Source organism: Lactuca serriola, chromosome 1 (assembly GCF_051521515.1).
Source record: "Lactuca serriola cultivar US96UC23 chromosome 1, Lser_US96UC23_V15, whole genome shotgun sequence".
NCBI classification, from domain to species: Eukaryota; Viridiplantae; Streptophyta; class Magnoliopsida; order Asterales; family Asteraceae; genus Lactuca; species Lactuca serriola.
In genome coordinates this window covers 41,754,168-41,776,293 of record NC_136408.1, presented here as the reverse complement: position 1 = coordinate 41,776,293, position 22,126 = coordinate 41,754,168, and the positions used below count along the sequence as shown (strand labels likewise).

Here is a 22,126-nt window from a genome sequence, read left to right as displayed (position 1 = left end):
TTTTATTGAGTTTTAGACTTTTAGTACCAAATAGTATGTTTGAACATAAATGAGTCGGCCCCTAAAGAATATAAATCGTATCGAGCATTATTGTTAATATTTTTTTATTGAACTCGATCAAAACTTGATTAATTTAATATAGTTTTATATGTATTTTCATGTTATTAGATGTTATTTCATGTTATTCCAGCTTTCAAATCGAGTTTGCCATGTTGCACATACCTTTAATAGATATATTTTTTTCTATTCAAGTTCTTAAATCGAATTCAAAATAAAAAATAAAAAATAAAATAGAGTCTTCAAGCTATCAGGATCCAGTTCAAGGTTCACATTATTTAAAACGCTACCTAAAAAGTTAAAAACTTTCTTAGTTTTGTTTTGCTCTCTAACTAAATGATTATATATATTTAGGTGGGAGACTACAAACACAACGTCAACATGTCCGAGTGGTTAAGGAGACAGACTCGAAATCTGTTGGGCTTTGCCTGCGCAGGTTCGAATCCTGCTGTTGACGTCTTTTGTTTTTTTTTTCCTATGTCATTACGAATTATGATACGTATTATTTAGACCGACGAAGAGGAAAAATAACAATATATTTTATCACATTAAAAGCATTTGTTCCATTGTTAGAGCGTATCCAAGCACTCTGCAATCTCAACATAGCAAAAAGTGGATTAAACAAAAAACAAATACATTTCATCACATTAACAACATTAAAATGTCGTTTCTACAAAGATTTGCCTGCGAACAGACACAAACCTTACAAAAAAACATCAAAGACTTCCAAAAGTCAGCAGCAGCATTCCTGGATTTGCTCTGATTATTCTACTCAAAAACAAGAACAAGAAAACCCTAGAAAAAACATCCCAAAGTTTCCAGCTTTACCTGTGTATCCAAACTCTAAAACCCCTCCTATAACAACCAACATCTTCAATTCAATTCAATTCAATTCAATCATTCCTTGGAAACGAGGATTCCCCCGAGTTACTGCTGCCCGAATCACTGACCAGCTGCCCGTTCTCATTCGTGTCCACATCCGATGAAACAATCTGGATCTTGACCGCTGCCCGCTCCATCTCCTTCTCGAGCTCTTCCTCTTGTCTCAAAGCTGTAAACTGTGTGTCTAATGACTTTGCTGCCCCTAACCATGCCACCACAATAACCAGAAGCACTCCACCAAGATATGGTGTCGAGTTTGCAAGTGATCCAAAAGTCAAAATCATAAACTGCTGAATCAAAGCTCCTCCTGATTTCCCTAATGGATTGCACACCACATCTATAGCTGCCTTTCCTTTAACCTGAAATTTTAAAATATAAAAGGGTCAATTAAAGTTAAAGCTCCTCCCGATTTAAACAAACAATAAGTTTAGATTCGAATTCAAATTCAAACCTTGGTGTCTTCATCCAAGGGTATATATGCCATTTCCTTGCAAGGATCAAACAAACTGTATTTTGCACTTTTACTAAATATGTTTTGTAATGCACCAACATAGACAGCTGCTAAAAGTGGAGTGATCCCAAACTTCATAAGACCGGGTCCCAGAGGATCACCGAACAAAATCAAAGAAAAGAACCCAACCCCGGTTAAAAGTAGAACTGTGGGTGTGATTTTAGCAGCCACTCCCCAACCGTATTTGTTGAATATCCATTGACTTAATAACATCATTGTGAATGTTGCTATTCCAGTTGCTGTTGAAAAGTCGCCCATGAAGGAAGAATACTCGTTTGGACTTGGGAACTGCAATATAAATAATTGTTTAATAGTATAACTTATTAAGTTATATTGTAACAAAAAACATGTAAGACAAATTTGCAAAAAGCTAATAACTATAAAGGGTATTTTTAAAAAGTTTTTTTTTTTAATGTTTTACCTGTGCCTTGAGCTTTGATTTCCATGTAACCTCAACAAGATTAATACTAATTCCATATGCTACAACCAAAGTGGCTAAATCCCTGATGTAAGGCGATGAAGCCAAGAATTTCAAACTCTCCATTGTGGTCATGTTTGGCTTCTCCTACAATACGTTCATTCAAGCTTTACTTTTAGCAAAAAAACAAAAAAAAAAGACACAAAACTCGATATAAGTAAATTTTTTATCAACTTGAGATGTTACCTTTTTCTTCTTGCTACGGGTAGGAAGAGGAACGAATGTATTAACCCACCAATAAAGACCACAAATGGCAAAACCCATTAACACCACAATACTCATCATGTATTTTAATGAAATTGCCCATCCATCGACTCCTGGACCCAAATGTTTCCTCATATTTGAAAAGTACTTAACGGTTCTCCCCGAGAATATCAATGCAACATTCGCTCCAAGCCCAAATAGAGGATAGAACTTTTTCGCTTCGTCAACTGTTGTTATCTACATACACATATACATCATACATCATACACATATGCGTATAGATTGATACATATACATATCTATATAGACATCACTTTGTGTATACTCACGCATATACATATACGTCTATGGAGACATGTATATGTTTATATATGTGTGGGTGTTTGTGTATACAAATACATTTGAAGGAAATCAAAATGTTGAATGCAAAAGATAAGACACCCATTTCGTGCTTATCCACTTATATCATGAAAAACAACAAGTTTATGGTGTAATAACCAAATTACAATCCAATCTCGAGAACAAAATTCAATATCAACAAGATAAGCTTAAAACTGGTGGGGAAAAGAAGAAGAAGCGTTATACCTGATTAGCAAACCCCCAAAACAAAACCGAAACGACGACACTTCCCCAGAGCTCAGCCATGACATAAAACAAACAGAAACTCCATATCCTCATAATGGCAAGAGGTCCGAGAAACCGCGGACCCAAGAACTCAAGAAGCCTATCAGCAAGTGCTGTGGGGTGAACATAACCGCTAAGAGGGTACAAAACGAATCCGAAAGCCCCAAAAAACGCGATGAATGGAAGAATTACAGTATAGAAAAGAGCTTTCTTTGATAAAACATTAGCCAATTTTGTATACAACAGCATAAACCCAATTGCCATTGGCAAATTAACCCAGGTTTTCAAAAAGGGTATAATTTCAGCACTTGAACCCTGGGCTGTTACCACTAATACATCTTTTGTATCTCTAAGGATTGTGTAATTGAAAAGAATACAGAAGAACATTAACCCTAAAGGTACAATCTTTTTTAGGGTCAGGACTTCAATACCCATAAACTTTGGGGTTTCTACGTCGCCATAGCCTGCGCCGCCGGGGAGGGGCGCGGCGGCGGCGGAAGCTTTACAGACATGCAAAAGTTTGGGTTTTGAGGCACTAAACAAACCAGGGTTTGTAGCAGCAAACCCTTGAAACTTTTTACACCCATCGACATTTAAGGAAAACCCATTTGTGGATTTGGGTTTTAAGGGATTTGAGAGGTGGAATCGTTGTCTAAGAGATTGGTGTGGTGATGGTTTGTTAAGAAAAGCTCTGGTTTGTGGATTTGAAGGAAGGGATAGAAGGCCTTTTGTTTGAATGACAGCTTCCATCTCCACACCTCTCTCTCTTTCTCAGTTCTTGAATTCAAGAAACTGAAAAGATAAGAAATGGGATTTAGAAAAGAGGGAGATGTGAAGGAAGATAACGTGAGGAAGCTGCAAATTGCTTTAACAAAAAGGTTTATGTAAAAACCTAAAACCTTTGCTTAGAAACAAGACAAAAATGGCATTGCAGAATTTGGAAATCGGATTTATTCCGAGCTTCTAGTAATAAAATAATCAATTCAATCTATTTTGATAATTCTGATTTAGAGTTTTGGAAGGAATCTTGGTCGTTAAATCGTCTTTTTGATGGTTCAGATTGTTTAGTTTAATTGATTTTACTGACACAAATTATCTTTGCAGTAATTGAGTTTTTGGTGTCATATATATTAGAGATTTTATAATTTTGTCTTGAAGTTATTTTAACATTTATCTTCACTAAATATTATCAAGGTAACCGCATTTTGATTATTATTAATATTAATATTAATATTAATATTACAAACATTCATAGAGATCGCGAATTTACGGTTCCAATGTTCCAATATTACATAAAATAAAAAATATTGAATGCATTGAATAATTTACGGTTCTTTATATTTCTCTATACATTTTTTGTAATTCTTGAAAGAGAATTAGGTTTTTCAGATTTTTTTTTTAAAGTAATTTGTAACTTCTGGATAGTTGTATACGTCGAAAGGGCAGTCGTGCAATTTTTGAACATTAAGCAATCTTTAGGAAAATCTACATCTTAACCATATTGCCGAACATGGTACCACAGCAGGTAACTATTCATCGCTTGATCAATTTTTTACTAAATTGTTAACCATTATGTATAAAATATGCAGTTCATTAACATATAATTGATTGGGGAAGTGTCATTTTTCTCGTTTTCTCAAGATGTTTTCTAACTTTTCAGGTTTTGACAGTGAAGTGATTGTTTCGGACTTTTGCAATCTTTTTTGTACCGGATTATGTCCTAAATATAGTCCGTGGACATAAAGAGCAACCGAGCATCCACAAATTTTAATCCGGCAATTAGATGTTTTAAATTCGTTCACTAATATCCTTCTATCTAAATTGAAGCAATGATATCCAATTATGTTTTTTTCTAGAAAATGGATCAATGAAGCAAAAGTATTTAATTAATTGCCTTAATCTATCATTTTTAGTTCTATGTTTTGTTATTTACATTGTACGTCAAATCTGTAATTAGCAAAACTCTCATGTTTCATTTAAATTGTGAATTTATATTCGTATTTGTCGGTTGACAAGTATATCTTTTTTTAATCACGACAATCTACTTCATTATCGCAAACAAAATCTTGATTTAACTATTTGCTAATCATGTAGCCTTTTATTTTTAATATATTTGTCGTTTCCAAAAAAAAAATATGATAATTGTATAGTCAATATCGATTTAACCATTTTATGAGGCAATGTGTACACCTTTAAGATCCAAATATTTGTAGCACTTATTGAGGCCCTTCAACAGTTAAATGTTAACATTATATTATGAATCTCGATTACAATGTCTAACAATATAAGAGACTTCATGAAATTCATATTCATAATTGTGGTCTAAATGCGGGGTAAAACTGTAAAAGTGGTCTAAATCCATTTATAGAGTTTAAAGGAATCTAGTTAGAAACCATATTTTGTTCTACTTTAAAAGTTCCATCTCTAGGGGAAAAATCAAAGCTTTTAAAATCATAAACAATGCTTATTGCCAATTTGAAAGTAATTATTTTCATAACATAAAGTTTTATTTTTAGGTAAATGGACTGTTTTTTATCTTAAGAGTTTTGTTTTATTATATATATATATATATATATATATATATATATATATATATATAGAGAGAGAGAGAGAGAGAGAGAGAGAGAGAAAGAAAGAGAGAGAAAGAAGTTTAGGTTTTATGGAAAACAAAAAACCTTAAAGAAAACCCTAAAAATCATAAAAATACATAAAAAAAATATTTACAGATCACAAATCTTTTTTTTTTTACTTTATATTCTTTAAAACCACACCTTTTTATATAAATTCGTTGAAACTTTTTTGAAAAAAAAACCAAAAAAATAAAAAATAAAAAAATAAACTAAATAAAAAATAAAACATTGATTTTTTAATTTTTTTTCAGCGAATTTATAAAAAAGGCTGCGATTTTTAAAAATATAAAGTAAAAAATTGTGATCTTTAAGTATTTTTTTATGTATTTTTATGATTTTTAGGGTTTTTTGTTTTCCATATATCCCTTCCATATATATATATATATATATATATATATATATATATATATATATATATATATATATATATATATATATATATATTCTGAAAAAATGTTATTTTTGAGATTAATGACGGATTTAATATACATATAATTATGGAAATAGTTTAATACCTATATTTATTTAATTAAATAATTATTTAATTTACTAAATTCTTATTGGCGCATTCTATATATATATATATATATATATATATATATATATATATATATATATATATATATATATATATATGGCTAGGTTATTTTGTTTCTTACATTTATTGTGTGCTAGAATGCGCCAATAAGAATTTAGTAAATTAAATAATTATTTAATTAAATAAATATAGGTATTAAATTATTTCCATAATTATATGTATATTAAATCCGTCATTAATCTCAAAAATAACATTCTTTTAGAATGAATTCGCATCTAGGTGTTTATATATGAGTTCGTATTTTGTTTCAGGACTCACTCGCTTATACTACAACAAAGTTGCATGGAATATGATAAACAAGAGTGTATTCCACTAGAATATACTCTCATTCTTCTAGATATGAATTCATTCTGAAAGAATATTATTGTTGACATTAATGACGGATTTAATTAGTTTCCATAAAAATGAGTTATAATTATGGATTGCATTTAATATACATATAATTAATACTAAATTCCTATTGGTGCATTCTACCACACAATAGATGTGAAAAACATTTGAACCTACCTCTCTCTCTCTCTCTCTCTCTCTCTCTCTCTATATATATATATATATATATATATATATATGTTGAATTGTATAACACCCTTGTATAAATCTATCTTGATATTGTCTATTTATTAGAAATTGATTTTAATAAATATTCATAAACTCTTATGATTAATTGGAAATTATTATTAATTATTGGAAATAATAATTTTCAATAGCAAGTAATATAATGTATCATAAGATATGCTTTATTAAGTTTTGTATATTATTTTTGACTAGAAAGATTTTTTTTCTTTTAGCTAAAAGTTAAAGTTTATAGCTTATAAAATAGTGGCATTTTTTATAAACTTTAGCCTTGTCTTTTTCTTCCTTAAAGTCTTGAGCTAAATGGAAGGAACTACTAGAAAACAGTCATTTAATTACATGCGTACCATGACACGCACTGATCTACGATACGCATTTTTTACGTATCGTAAAAATAATGTCAGTTTTCCAAAATATGAAGGATAGAGGACACACATTTATGTGTGCCCTAAAATTAGTGTCTAATAAAAAAAATACAAACACGAAGGGCATTATAATAAAATGTATGTCGTAAAAGCATGTCGCTTTATAAAATTTTCATGAAACGCACATTGTCCGTGCTTTGATAGTAAGGGGAAATGAAATCTCAAAAAAAAATTAAAAACTCAGCCTTCTTCTCCACTCCCTTTTTTCCACCGGCCGAAAAGCCCCTTTTCCTTTCCATATTGAAATATTTTCACCCAGGTGAAGTTGATTATGAACCACCATTGGTGTGTGGACTTTCTTTCTTTCTTACAGGAGATAAAGAGGAAGGAGAAGAAGACGTAAACGTGATCTACAACCACCTACTCCAGATGTGACTCCCACTCCACCTCCCGTCCACCATTGGTGTGTGGGCTTGTGGATCTTGGTTCTATGCTCCATTTATAGCTTACTTGAGGTAAAAAGTTGTGATCTTGATTGTTGATATCTTAGATCTACTCTATTTGAGTTTTGGTCCCTTTTTGGCCCTAGAATGAGATCTAGTGGTTTGATACCACTCCAAGAGCTTTGAGTTGACACTCTTGGTGTTTATGAGATTCTAAATGCATAAAGTTGTCACCTTTGAGGTTTAGATCCACCTATTCATGAGTTTATGCCCATTGTATGAAAGTAAAATGCTATATCTTGAAGTTGGGATCTTTTGGGGCATGCAAAGTTACCAAGTCAGTGACTTTATGATTCTAGATGTTTATTATGGTTTAGATTTGTGATTTGGAATCATGGTCTTAAGCATTAAGAGCTTAAGGTTGATTTTGTCTTAATGGTCGAGTACATTGGGCGTATAAGTCTGTATGCGCGGTGTACAACCCTAGTTACGTGTATGCTTAACGTACAGCTGAGTGCGCCCCCGCGTACTCAGTCTGTTGGGCTTCGTAGTTTTTGGGCCTCGGTTGGGTCATATCTTTGGACCTTGTGCTTTGGGATTTAGTGGGCCATCTGAAATCAAGCATTGGTCTAAGAGTTTGGACTAGGGAAAATTATTGGGCCTTAGGGTAAGGTCTATATAAGGTTTGGTCCTAATTTGGAAAATTGGGCCATAAGTGGGCCGTGGAGGATCATTTCATTTTGTGCCTTTTTGGTTTGTGAGTTTGGGCCTTAATCCTGGTTCAAACTAGGTCAGGGGTGAAATGGTCATTTCACCCCAAATATGGATTATTGGATATAGATTGGAACCCAAGTGTTAATTAGGTACTATTTTGTATTGACAGCTCTGGGATTCGTCAGGACAGCAACTAGGGATTTTCAGTGAGATGCAGCAGTGCGAGGTGAGTTTCCTCACCATGTATAGCGGGTCGAAGGCACCAATGTCGACCCATGATCTGATATGCTAGAATACTCATTGTACATGTGACGCTAAGGATTATCCTTTATGCTATTATTTGTTATATGATATGAATTGTATGTGAGTTGGGCCCGTTATACGAGTTAGAGCGGGGCCCGTTATACTCATTGGGCGGGGCCCGTTATGCGAGTTAGGGTGGGGCCCATTATGCTAGATATGGCGGGGGCCGATATACTCTTTGGGCGGGGCCCGTTATGTGTTTTATGAATGGTATGTGGTATCTTGGGGAACTCACTAAACTTTATGCTTACGGTTTTCGGTTTATGTTTTAAGTACTTCCGATTCAAGGGGAAGAGCTCAGGATGACTGCATCGCACACACCACATGGTTTCTGCTTTTGAGATATTACTCTTATTGATATGATGTTTGATACACCTATTTTCATTGGGGTTATATGGATAATGTTTTGGAATATTGTTTTAGTAAATTAAAAATGAAATTTTTGGATCGTATTTTCGGGACCTTACCGTTAAGGTGTAGTGGCAGCACCGCAAATTCTCGGAATGGATGTAGGAGCCGGAGGACGAGATGAGCAAGCATTACCCAGAGTTATTTGCAGTAGCGGACTTCGAGGACGAAGTTTGATTCAAGTAGGGGATTTTTTAGCATCCGAAACCTTGAGGCACTTAATTCTTTAAAGTTTTGATCTTTGGAGAAGGCTAACATTGTGAGCCATAGTGGTCGCGATGTGAGAATGAACATTGACCGTTTGATCAGCATTCATGACGCTCACGATATGTGGCATAGATCTCACGGCGTGATCTATGTCTGATGACCCTAAACCCTAATTTTCGATTATATAATGGAATGAGAGGGCTAGGATCGCCCATCCTCAGACTCTCTCACTCTCTAGCCCATGAAAAACCATAATTTCGACCTTCTTGTGTCCTTGAGCCATTGTTGGTAATTTTGAAGAGCTTACTTGGAATTTTTGGTCACTTGAAATGGAAGGAAGTTATTTTAGTGGTTAATCTTGGCAAGCTAGACTCTCCCTTTTGGATTTGTTGAGCTTGTGAGCATTATAAGTCAGAAAGGTCCAATATTTTTGCCTTAAGCATGCTAAATCAAAGCTTTGGCACCTTTCTTTGCATGGTTGGGTGTTTGAAAATGCATGAGGTCCATAAAGTTGGCAACTTTATGGATTATTGGGACATTTTTTGTATGAGAGTCGTTGGATCTGAGTTTTGGTGTAGGTTGTGGACTCCAAGCTTGAGTCTTGATCTTAATACCCTTCTTTTGACCTAGCTAGTGTTTAAGTCACGCGTTGAACATGCATGAATGAAAAGCTACGAATTTTATGGTCCCTAGGGGCGAAGAAGGTATTCTAGAAAATCCCAAAGTACTCCTTAACGGATTAATAGCTTAATGCTCAAATTTGGTCTGAACAGATCTCACGACGTGAGAAAAGGAACCTCATGACATGAGTTAGGTGACTGTCCTGATATGAGAACCATGTTGGTGAGTGAAGCTAAGTCGACTCATTGAGTGAGTCCGGGTCGAGTCTATTCTCACAAAGTGAGCCTTAGTGGCCACGACGTGAGGACGAGCTAAAGAGGGAAGTTGATCGTTAACCCTAGGCATTGACTTTTGACCTGAGTTGACCTTCGGTCAGCTCTTGGTGCTGAAGGGAAAAACTAAGGTTTGTCTTGTGCAATTATCTAGGTGTGGAGTAGCACCGATGTAGCTGTTAGAGCAGACGACAGTAGTTGACTTCCGATCGAGAGATAAGTCTTCCTTCGCAGTAGTCGTGGGCCGAAGGCACCAAGGCCGGCCCACTAGTTATGTTATAGAATGATGATTGTCTTTGTGATAATTGTCAGTCATGTTTGTATTTGTATGATGGCTCGGTGATTGCTGTTATGATATTATTGATGGGTTTTAGGTAAAACAAATAAACTAGAAAACAATTCCTAAGTTCACATGCAACCTACTTTGGATCTATGTTTTATCTATTGAACATACAACTTTGAATTGCAAAACAAGAACCCTAAAGGAGAGAGGCTATAATCGAAATTTACAAACTAGGGTTTAGTAATTACATACCTTTCAATTATTATAGTAAACAATTGATAATTCCCTTGATCTTGATCTTGATCTTCTTGGAAGCTTAGCACCACAAGTGTAATGCCTCTAATGGAATCACACCCAAAATAGCAAGAAGGAAAGTAGAGGAGAGAGGGGAGAGGGAGTATGCAAAATTTTGGCCCTTAGGGTTTCTTCAAAAGAAAAGAGTGACCAAAACATGAACCAGGAGGCTCCTTATATAGCCGAGGGATCTAGGGTTTAGGGGAAACCCTAGTTATCCTTTGCTTAGGGCCTAAGCAAACCCAAGGGCCTTATCCAAGCCCCTATGGACGAAATTATTAGGGTTTCCCCTAAAGATTTCTTCCACCCTTATCCAAGGGGTTCTAGAGCCTTCCACTCAACTATTAGATAATTACAAACTAGTCCCTGCACCTTATAATCAATTCTTTTAACCCCAAAATTAATTCTAATTAATTTCTGGCTAACAATTAATTAAACAAAATGATTTCTCATTAATATATTAATCTTTTAACATATTAATAAATTCATTTATATTGATTTATTAATCTTATAATAAATTAATATCTCTCATTTCATAATTTCCTTGTCTGGTTGCTAGGTTTGAGGGCAACCCAAAAGGACTGTGCTGCTATCAATTCAAGTACATACCAATTATAGTTATGGGCTTAGACACCTAATCCAACAGTCTCCCACTTGGATAAGTCTGTAACTATAATTGCTAGTATGCCTTCTAAATTTGACCAGCAAATTGTAGCTTCCAAAAAGCTGCTGCCGAACTCTGACCCAGTCAGTGAGTTGGAGGACAGACTCAGTAATGGAGGGACTCGACGAGTTGTTCATACAACTCGGCGAGTCCAAGGCAATCTTCTTAGCTCAAGAACAACTCGTCGAGTTGTTCATATGACTCGGCGAGTCGGATGAAGATTGTCTGAGTTCTTGGATCGAGAGGGTACTCGTCGAGTCGATGCCATAGTCGACGAGTAGCCACGAGTAGGGTTGAGAAGTGAGACTAGAGACTCGGCGAGTTGGTGGCCCAACTCGGCGAGTCAGGTCAACTGTGGGTTGACTTTGATCGAGAGAGTTGACTTGACTACCTCAAACTTTTCTTGACGAGCTCGCTTATGGTACTTTTCCATAAGGTCCTTGTTCATTTCAAAAGGCCAGTAGTCCTCATAGTACCTCTGCAATTCTAGGGACATGGTTGCAACCATGATGCATGCCACTTTGGTAGCATCATCATAGTGTTTCTTGTAGGCAGCATACTCTTCGGGAGTGGCTTTTGACTCATCAAGTTCTTTGAGCTCCTTTTCAAGGACATACTCTTTGTCCTCGAATCTAAGCGCCATCTTGATGTTACACATCCAATCGTTATAGTTGGAGCCATCCATAACGACTTTGGAGCAGATGTTTAGTAGAGAGAAGTTGTGGCTGGAGGATGATGAAGCAGAAGTGTTTCCAGGAGTAGACATCTGAAAAGAAAGATAATTTTAGTTAGATTTCAAGACACCTCAATATAATAACCCAAAGATATCATATCAAGGTTAGGATCCAACTATGACGATTTATAACTTAGAAATGGGATGTCGAGATCCAAGTTCAAATCTCATAAAGGTAGGTGAATGACGATTCACCAATTCCACCATTAGACAAAATAAACGAAGTGAAATTCCTAATTCTTTTGAGATACATTAAAACTATTTAATGGCATGTTTTAATCTCGGATTATGCTCTACTATTTGTGACTGGGATACCGAGGATCACAAACTAGATGTGAATAACCATACAAATGTGCTTGGTAACCTTATTGTTTTATCACTAACTATTGATGTGCCGGTAAACCACACGCGCTCCATCAAAATGATAATTATAAGATACCCATTACTACTCTTTATTAGTGCCTTTTAGTGTGCCGGTTAACCACACACGCTCCACTAACGACCAATAAAGCATAATGTGCAATTTCATGGATTAGCACACTTTTCACATTTTTCATAAAGTAACTAGAGTTGGGATTTTGAAAAATAATGTTCTAGTACTTTCTTTAATAGCATTATACTTTTAATGAGAAGTAGTTGTCCTATCAAATCCGTTCTGCTAACGACCCTCCACTAATCAAGGAAGCGGTGGGTGAGAGTGGATACCCATTCAACTACCATTTTATAGGCAGTTTCCTTATACCCCCCTTATAGACTAGCTTCGTGAATGAGGCATACTAGCGATTTGACTGACCATATTCTTATACATATATAATATTTAACTTTTAATTATAATATATATAAGGTGTGTTTTAAAACATTTTAAAACTCCAAGGGTTTATATAAATTTTCGAAATTTAAACTAATAAATTTTAAATTTAAATAAACCAATTAATTAGATTTAATATTTATCTATTAATTAACTTTTAATTAATTTATTAAATCTTGTAAGGATTATCCAATCAAATTAATCAATTAATTTAATCCTAATCCTTATCCCTCTAAATTTTGAAATTTTAGGGTAAAGGATAATTATCCAATTAATCTAATCAAGTAACAATTATCCAAAGCAAGAAACCCTAAAATATCTAGTAATTTCGAAATTTACAAGGGAGGAGGCTAGGGTTTTTCAAAACCCTAACCCTAATTTCGATTAAGGTTCTTTGGAGGATAGGGTTTTTGAAAACCCTTTGATCCACAACCCTAAAAATCGAAAAAATGGCCTTTAGGGTTTAATAGCTATAAACCCTAATTTGCAATTCAACAATTATAACAATTCAATCTAAAACAAACAATGGCTCTGATACCACTGATAGGTTTTAGGTAAAACAAATAAACTAGAAAACAATTCCTAAGTTCACATGCAACCTACTTTGGATCTATGTTTTATCTATTGAACATACAACTTTGAATTGCAAAACAAGAACCCTAGAGGAGAGAGGATATAATCGAAATTTACAAACTAGGGTTTAGTAATTACATACCTTTCAATTGTTATAGTAAACAATTGATAATTCCCTTGATCTTGATCTTGATCTTCTTGGAAGCTTAGCACCACAAGTGTAATGCCTCTAATGGAATCACACCCAGATTAGCAAGAAGGAAAGTAGAGGAGAGAGGGGAGAGGGAGTATGCAAAATTTCGGCCCTTAGGGTTTCTTCAAAAGAAAAGAGTGACCAAAACATGAACCAGGAGGCTCCTTATATAGCCGAGGGATCTAGGGTTTAGGGGAAACCCTAGTTATCCTTTGCTTAGGGCCTAAGCAAACCCAAGGGCCTTATCCAAGCCCCTATGGACGAAATTATTAGGGTTTCCCCTAAAGATTTCGTCCACCCTTATCCAAGGGGGTTCTAGAGCCTTCCACTCAACTATTAGATAATTGCAAACTAGTCCCTGCACCTTATAATCAATTCTTTTAACCCCAAAATTAATTCTAATTAATTTCTGGCTAACAATTAATTAAACAAAATGATTTCTCATTAATATATTAATCTTTTAACATATTAATAAATTCATTTATATTGATTTATTAATCTTATAATAAATTAATATCTCTCATTTCATAATTTCCTTGTCTGGTTGCTAGGTTTGAGGGCAACCCAAAAGGACTGTGCTGCTATCAATTCAAGTACATACCAATTATAGTTATGGGCTTAGACACCTAATCCAACAGTCTCCCACTTGGATAAGTCTGTAACTATAATTGCTAGTATGCCTTCTAAATTTGACCAACAAATTGTAGCTTCCAAAAAGTTGTTGCCGAACTCTGACCCAGTCAGTTACGTGTCCTAAGATAAGTGATCATATAATCCTTCGTTCTGCTAGATATCCCTAGACAAAAGACATGGAATGCAATCAACCTCTTTGTCCAGAATCTATGTTTCCCGATTCCTAATTTGTGATGATGTAGGACTTCTAATTGAACACATCAATTTAGTCCTGGCTGGGCCCAGCACACAAGTCAACACCAAATCATTGAGGGGCCCACAGATATCGCTTTTCCCGTTAGGGAAAAAGGAACGAATAAACATTGACTCATATGCTTGTATCTTTTACTCATCAAACCATACATGATAATACGTTTTATAACACCAAGTTACCGATGCGTTTTCGTATCACCAATGCATAGCCGACTTGCAAATCACAACTCATATATCTCTGTTTCAAGATTATAAGATATTATTGTCTCAGTATTACTCGTGATGAATTCCATGAAGTAATACTCTGAGCGAGGGTTTATCCAATACTCAAATCTCAATTTCTGAGTACTCATGAACGTTGCAGCAAATACAATGCCATGTCTATCCTTAGACAATCTACAATCCAGTTCATGACAGTCTTGATTCACTACTTACTTCCAAAAGTACGAGCGACTGTGGAGTTTGAATAATCTTATTATTTGGGAAGTAAAACATGCAAAAATGAAACACAATAATAAACAATTGACAAAAGGTAGAACCCAAACTTATAAATAATACTTTATTATTTAATCACCAAAAGTCAATTACATTTACTTTGTTACAAGTTTCAAAAAACTAATCTAACTACTAAAACTAATATCATCTTTCAGTCCTATGCTCCGAGCATGCTGAATATGCTTAGCCCTACTCAGACCCTTTGTGAGGGGATCTGCTGGGTTGTCTTCAGATGACACCCTCTTCACTATAAGATGGCCTTCTTCTACTCTATGTCTGATGAAATGGTACTTTCTGTCGATATGTCTGGTTTTACCATGATCTCTCGGTTCCTTTGTCAAGGCAACCACTCCTTCATTATCGCAGAACAGTTCCATAGGCTCCTGGATGGTTGGAACAACTCCGAGATCCCCGATGAAGTTCCTCAACCAAGCTGCTTCTTTCGACGCTTCACTTGCTGCTATGTACTCTGATTCACAAGTAGAATCAGCCACCGTATCTTGCTTGGAACTCTTCCAAGTAACTGTTCCTCCATTTAATAAGAATACCCAGCCTGACTGAGAACGAAAGTTATCTCTATCCATCTGAAAGTTGGCATCACTGTAACCATCTACTCTCAAAGTATCATTGCCACCAAGTACAAGGACCCAGTCCTTCGTTCTTCGCAAATACTTGAGTATATTCTTCACGGCTATCCAATGAGCTCTACCTGGGTTTCCCTGATAGCGACTGACCATGCTCAGAGCAAATGCCACATCAGGGCGAGTACATGTCATAGCGTACATGATCGATCCGACAGCGGAAGCATAAGGTACACGACTCATGTCATCTATTTCCTCATTTATACTTGGGCATTGAGTCTTACTCAATTTGGTATTGCTCTGGATAGGTAGCTCTCCTTTCTTGGAATTTTCCATACTAAACCTCTTTAGTACCTTATCCAAGTATGTGCTCTGACTAAGTCCAATTAGTCTCTTCTTTCTATCTCTCAATATTCTAATCCCAAGAATATAGGCGGCTTCTCCTAGGTCTTTCATGGCAAAACACTTTCCAAGCCAAGGCTTAACTTCATTCAAGGTTGGAACATCGTTACCAATGAGTAATATGTCATCGACATACAACACCAGAAAAGTTACTATACTCCCACTAGCCTTGATATACACACAAAACTCATCTTCACTTCTAGAGAAACCAAACTCTTTGACTTTCTCATGGAAGCAAAGATTCCAGCTGCGAGATGCTTGTTTCAATCCATAAATGGATTTCCCAAGCTTGCATACTCTATTGGGAAACTTTGCATCAACAAAACCCTCTGGCTAACTCATGTAAACATCCTCAACCAACTTCCCGTTAAGGAAGGCAGTCTTAACATCCATCTGCCAGATTTCATAGTCATGAAAGGCGGCTATGGCGAGCAATATCCTAATAGATTTAATCTTAGCCACCGGCGAAAAAGTCTCATCATAGTCAACCCCTGGGGTTTGAGTGAAACCTTTTGCAACCAGTCGAGCCTTGAACGTATGCACATTCCCATCCATGTCTGTCTTCTTCTTGAAGATCCATTTGCACCCAACTGTCTTCCGACCTGGTGCATTATCAACCAAATTCCAAACTTGGTTGTCATACATGGACTTAATCCCGCTGTCCATTGCCTCTTTCTACTTGGAAGCCTCTGGGCCTGCCATTGCTTCCTTATAAGTGACTGGTTCATCTAAGTTTACCAGTGTTCTGTCACTTATGAATGTGTCACCATCTGAAGTAATATGAAAACCATACAACTCAGGTGGCACACTCACCCTAGTGGATCTTCGAAGAGGTAATGATTTATCAACCGGTTCAACAGGAACTGTTTCCTCTGGTTGAGTGCTAGTGTCATATAAGGTTCCTTCATTGGTTGACTCTTGAATCTCTTTAAGGTCAATGGTACTCCCACTGTCCTCTTTGAATATGAGCTCTCTTTCCAGAAAGACTCCTCTTCGAGCTACAAACACCACGTTTTCACTAGGTCTGTAGAACAAATATCCAAAAGACTGCTTTGGGTAACCAATGAAAACACGTTTCTCACTTCTAGCTGCTAGCTTGTCGTGAGTCTCTCGTCTTACGAAAGCTTCACAACCCCAGACTTTAATATGTGCTAACGAGGGAACTTTCCATGTCCACATTTCGTGAGGTGTTTTGGCAACCTTCTTTGTAGGGACAAGATTGAGGACGTGGGCGGCTGTCTCTAAGGCATACCCCCAGAAGTGAATAGGAAGCGAGGCATGACTCATCATAGAACGAACCATGTCTAACAAGGTTTGATTACGCCTCTCAGCTACACCATTTAACTGTGGTGTCCTAGGAGGAGTCAATTGTGAGACTATCCCACATTCTTTCAGATACTCGTTAAACTCGGTACTAAGATACTCCCCGCCTCTATCGGATCTAAGTATCTTGATCTTTCTGCCCAATTGATTTTTGACTTCATGCTTAAACTCTTTAAACTTTTCAAAGGTTTCTGACTTATGTTTGATCAAGTAGATGTAACCATATCTGCTATAATCGTCAGTGAAAGTCACATAGAATCGATTAGCATCCCTTGTGGTTGATCTGAAGGGCCCACACACATCTGTGTGTATGAGATCCAACAGACCTTCACCTCTTTCACAAGACCCTGTGAATGGTGATTTTGTCGTCTTTCCCAAAAGACAAGATTCACACATATCATCTGATTTTAGGTCAAATGATTCTAACACTCCATCCTTTTGGAGTTGGGCTATGCGTTTCTTGTTAATGTGTCCAAGACGACAATGCCACAAGCATGCCTTGTCTACACTATTAGACAAGTCAATATTGAGTACACTATTTCCTAAGCTATCAACACAAGTCACTGTTTCATACACACCATCACAAGGTAAAGCTTCAAACACAAAAACACCATTCTTATAAACAGGAATTGAACCATTCAAATCATTAAAAGAATATTTAAAACCTTTTCTGAACAATGCATGAAATGAAATAATGTTTCTCGTCATCTCAGACGAATAGCAACAATTTATTAAATCTAATCTAACATCATTCCTGAGCAAAAGTTGATAAACTCCGATCTTGGTAACTGGTGAAGACTTTCTGTTCCCCATGATCAAGTTTATTCTCCCATGCTCTATCTCCTCACTTTCCCTTAGCCCCTGCAAATCAGAACATATATGAAATCCACATCCTGTATCAAGGACCCATGAACGAGAAGATAATGAGTTATTAGTAGAAATAGTGTAAATACCTGCCGAGGATGGCTTCACTTTGCCATCCTTGATATCTCGCAGATATTGTGGGCAAGATCTCTTCCAATGCCCCTTTTGATTGCAGTAAAAGCAAATGGCCTCTTTTGGATCAGAAACGTGGGGAGTGGAACCATTGGGCTTAGCCTTCGGGCCATTACTAGATGACACAGCTTGAGCCTTGCTCTTCTAGTTTTGCTTGGGAGGACCTTTCCTCTTCTTCCCCTTTCCCTGTCCAATGGCCAAGACAGGGGCACTTGCAGGTGTGGAGGGTATACTTTTACCCTTCATCCCTGCCTCAGCTGTTTGCAACAAGTTGTGCAATTGGGCCAAAGTCTGCTCAGTGTTGTTCAAATGGTAAGTGAAGATAAACTGACCATAACAATCAGGCAACGAGTTCAAGACCATGTCAACGGCCAATTCCTCATAGAAGTGAATGTTGAGCTTGACCAAACGCTCTATGTAGCATTGCATTCTTTGCACATGAGATACAACCGATTCCCCCTCTTTCATCTTGCAAGCCATGAGTGACTTGACTACCTCAAACTTTTCTTGACGAGCTCGCTTATGGTACTTTTCCATAAGGTCCTTGTTCATTTCAAAAGGCCAGTAGTCCTCATAGTACCTCTGCAATTCTGGGGACATGGTTGCAACCATGATGCATGCCACTTTGGTAGCATCATCATAGTGTTTCTTGTAGGCAGCATACTCTTTGGGAGTGGCTTTTGACTCATCAAGTTCTTTGAGCTCCTTTTCAAGGACATACTCTTTGTCCTCAAATCTAAGCGCCATCTTGATGTTACGCATCCAATCGTTATAGTTGGAGCCATCCATAACGACTTTGGAGCAGATGTTTAGTAGAGAGAAGTTGTGGCTGGAGGATGATGAAGCAGAAGTGTTTCCAGGAGTAGACATCTGAAAAGAAAGATAGTTTTAGTTAGATTTCAAGACACCTCAATATAATAACCCAAAGATATCATATCAAGGTTAGGATCCAACTATGACGATTTATAACTTAGAAATGGGATGCCGAGATCCAAGTTCAAATCTCATAAAGGTAGGTGAATGACGATTCACCAATTCCACCATTAGACAAAATAAACGAAGTGAAATTCCTAATTCTTTTGAGATACATTAAAACTATTTAATGGCATGTTTTAATCTCGGATTATGCTCTACTATTTGTGACTGGGAGACCGAGGATCACAAACTAGATGTGAATAACCATACAAATGTGCTTGGTAACCTTATTGTTTTATCACTAACTATTGATGTGCCGGTAAACCACACGCGCTCCATCAAAATGATAATTATAAGATACCCATTACTACTCTTTATTAGTGCCTTTTAGTGTGCCGGTTAACCACACACGCTCCACTAACGACCAATAAAGCATAATGTGCAATTTCATGGATTAGCACACTTTTCACATTTTTCATAAAGTAACTAGAGTTGGGATTTTGAAAAATAATGTTCTAATACTTTCTTTAATAGCATTATACTTTTAATGAGAAGTAGTTGTCCTATCAAATCCGTTCTGCTAACGACCCCCCACTAATCAAGGAAGCGGTGGGTGAGAGTGGATACCCATTCAACTACCATTTTATAGGCAGTTTCCTTATACCCCCTTATAGACTAGCTTCGTGAATGAGGCATACTAGCGATTTGACTGACCATATTCTTATACATATATAATATTTAACTTTTAATTATAATATATATAAGGTGTGTTTTAAAACATTTTAAAACTCCAAGGGTTTATATAAATTTTCGAAATTTAAACTAATAAATTTTAAATTTAAATAAACCAATTAATTAGATTTAATATTTATCTATTAATTAACTTTTAATTAATTTATTAAATCTTGTAAGGATTATCCAATCAAATTAATCAATTAATTTAATCCTAATCCTTATCCCTCTAAATTTTGAAATTTTAGGGTAAAGGATAATTATCCAATTAATCTAATCAAGTAACAATTATCCAAAGCAAGAAACCCTAAAATATCTAGTAATTTCGAAATTTACAAGGGAGGAGGCTAGGGTTTTTCAAAACCCTAACCCTAATTTCGATTAAGGTTCTTTGGAGGCTAGGGTTTTTGAAAACCCTTTGATCCACAACCCTAAAAATCGAAAAAATGGCCTTTAGGGTTTAATAGCTATAAACCCTAATTTGCAATTCAACAATTATAACAATTCAATCTAAAACAAACAATGGCTCTGATACCACTGATGGGTTTTAGGTAAAACAAATAAACTAGAAAACAATTCCTAAGTTCACATGCAACCTACTTTGGATCTATGTTTTATCTATTGAACATACAACTTTGAATTGCAAAACAAGAACCCTAGAGGAGAGAGGATATAATCGAAATTTACAAACTAGGGTTTAGTAATTACATACCTTTCAATTGTTATAGTAAACAATTGATAATTCCCTTGATCTTGATCTTGATCTTCTTGGAAGCTTAGCACCACAAGTGTAATGCCTCTAATGGAATCACACCCAGATTAGCAAGAAGGAAAGTAGAGGAGAGAGGGGAGAGGGAGTATGCAAAATTTCGGCCCTTAGGGTTTCTTCAAAAGAAAAGAGTGACCAAAACATGAACCAGGAGGCTCCTTATATAGCCGAGGGATCTAGGGTTTAGGGGAAACCCTAGTTATCCTTTGCTTAGGGCCTAAGCAAACCCAAGGGCCTTATCCAAGCCCCTATGGACGAAATTATTAGGGTTTCCCCTAAAGATTTCGTCCACCCTTATCCAAGGGGGTTCTAGAGCCTTCCACTCAACTATTAGATAATTGCAAACTAGTCCCTGCACCTTATAATCAATTCTTTTAACCCCAAAATTAATTCTAATTAATTTCTGGCTAACAATTAATTAAACAAAATGATTTCTCATTAATATATTAATCTTTTAACATATTAATAAATTCATTTATATTGATTTATTAATCTTATAATAAATTAATATCTCTCATTTCATAATTTCCTTGTCTGGTTGCTAGGTTTGAGGGCAACCCAAAAGGACTGTGCTGCTATCAATTCAAGTACATACCAATTATAGTTATGGGCTTGGACACCTAATCCAACAGTCTCCCACTTGGATAAGTCTGTAACTATAATTGCTAGTATGCCTTCTAAATTTGACCAGCAAATTGTAGCTTCCAAAAAGCTGCTGCCGAACTCTGACCCAGTCAGTGAGTTGGAGGGCAAACTCAGTAATGGAGGGACTCGACGAGTTGTTCATACAACTCGGCGAGTCCAAGGCAATCTTCTTAGCTCAAGAACAACTCGTCGAGTTGTTCATATGACTCGGCGAGTCGGATGAAGATTGTCTGAGTTCTTGGATCGAGAGGGTACTCGTCGAGTCGATGCCATACTCGACGAGTAGCCACGAGTAGGGTTGAGAAGTGAGACTAGAGACTCGGCGAGTTGACGGCCCAACTCGGCGAGTCAGGTCAACTGTGGGTTGACTTTGACCGAGAGAGTTGACTTTGACCAAGGGTAAAAGAGTCATTTTACCCAGTGTAGTGTTTAGCATTTGATTGAGTGTGTTTATGGACTTGTAGCCGGGAAGATACCGGAGCAGCAACAGTTAGCTTCCAGAGCCATTCACACAGCAGCCAGTTCACGAGGTGAGTTTCCCTTCAGTAGGAACGGGTCTAAGGCCAGCGACGGCCCGTTCAGTTAGCCGTAGTTTCTGGACTTCGGTCCAATGCAGTAGCTAGTATGTTTGACGCCTCCGTGGCTCAGACAGGATTTATGTATTTGTGCTAGTTGATATGTTTATGCTATGTTCAGTCAGCTTCTGACTTCGGTCCGATGTAGGGGACAGAGGTCCCAGTCAGCTTCGGACTTCGGTCCGATGTAGGGGACAGAGGTCCCAGTCAGCTTCGGACTTCGGCCCGATGTAGGGGACGAAGGTCCCAGCCAGCTTCGGACTTCGGTCCGATGTAGGGGACAGAGGTCCCAGTCAGCTTCGGACTTCGGTCCGATGTAGGGGGCAAGGCCCCAGTTAGCCCGGACTTCGGTCCGATGCAGTGGGCAAGG

At 36.7% G+C, this 22,126-nt stretch overlaps 1 protein-coding gene and 1 non-coding gene across 2 annotated transcripts; one reads left to right on the top strand and one right to left on the bottom strand.

Annotated features, from left to right (window-relative positions):
• Positions 1 to 432: 432 nt before the first annotated feature.
• On the top strand, positions 433 to 514 carry TRNAS-CGA (transfer RNA serine (anticodon CGA)). The gene has a single exon. It is a non-coding gene; the product is annotated as a tRNA-Ser (tRNA).
• Positions 515 to 674: 160 nt separating this feature from the next.
• On the bottom strand, positions 675 to 3,642 carry ATNTT2 (TLC ATP/ADP transporter). The gene is made up of 5 exons (XM_079023507.1): positions 2,718 to 3,642; positions 2,115 to 2,369; positions 1,872 to 2,015; positions 1,391 to 1,738; positions 675 to 1,298 (listed from the first exon to the last, which is right to left on the bottom strand). The coding sequence occupies exons 1-5, from the start codon at positions 3,504 to 3,506 to the stop codon at positions 951 to 953; spliced, it is 1,884 nt and encodes a 627-aa protein (XP_078879633.1). The 5' UTR covers positions 3,507 to 3,642; the 3' UTR covers positions 675 to 950.
• Positions 3,643 to 22,126: the final 18,484 nt, after the last annotated feature.

Bases quoted from the DNA above. Each gene is read 5' to 3' on its own strand.
- ATNTT2 (XM_079023507.1), bottom strand. From the start codon at position 3,506: ATGGAAGCTGTCATTCAAACAAAAGGCCTTCTATCCCTTCCTTCAAAT. The intron at 2,016-2,114 runs GTAACATCTCAA...AACGTATTGTAG, and splicing joins CCCGTAGCAAGAAGAAAAAG to GAGAAGCCAAACATGACCAC. The intron at 1,299-1,390 runs GTTTGAATTTGA...TTAAAATTTCAG, and splicing joins CCTTGGATGAAGACACCAAG to GTTAAAGGAAAGGCAGCTAT.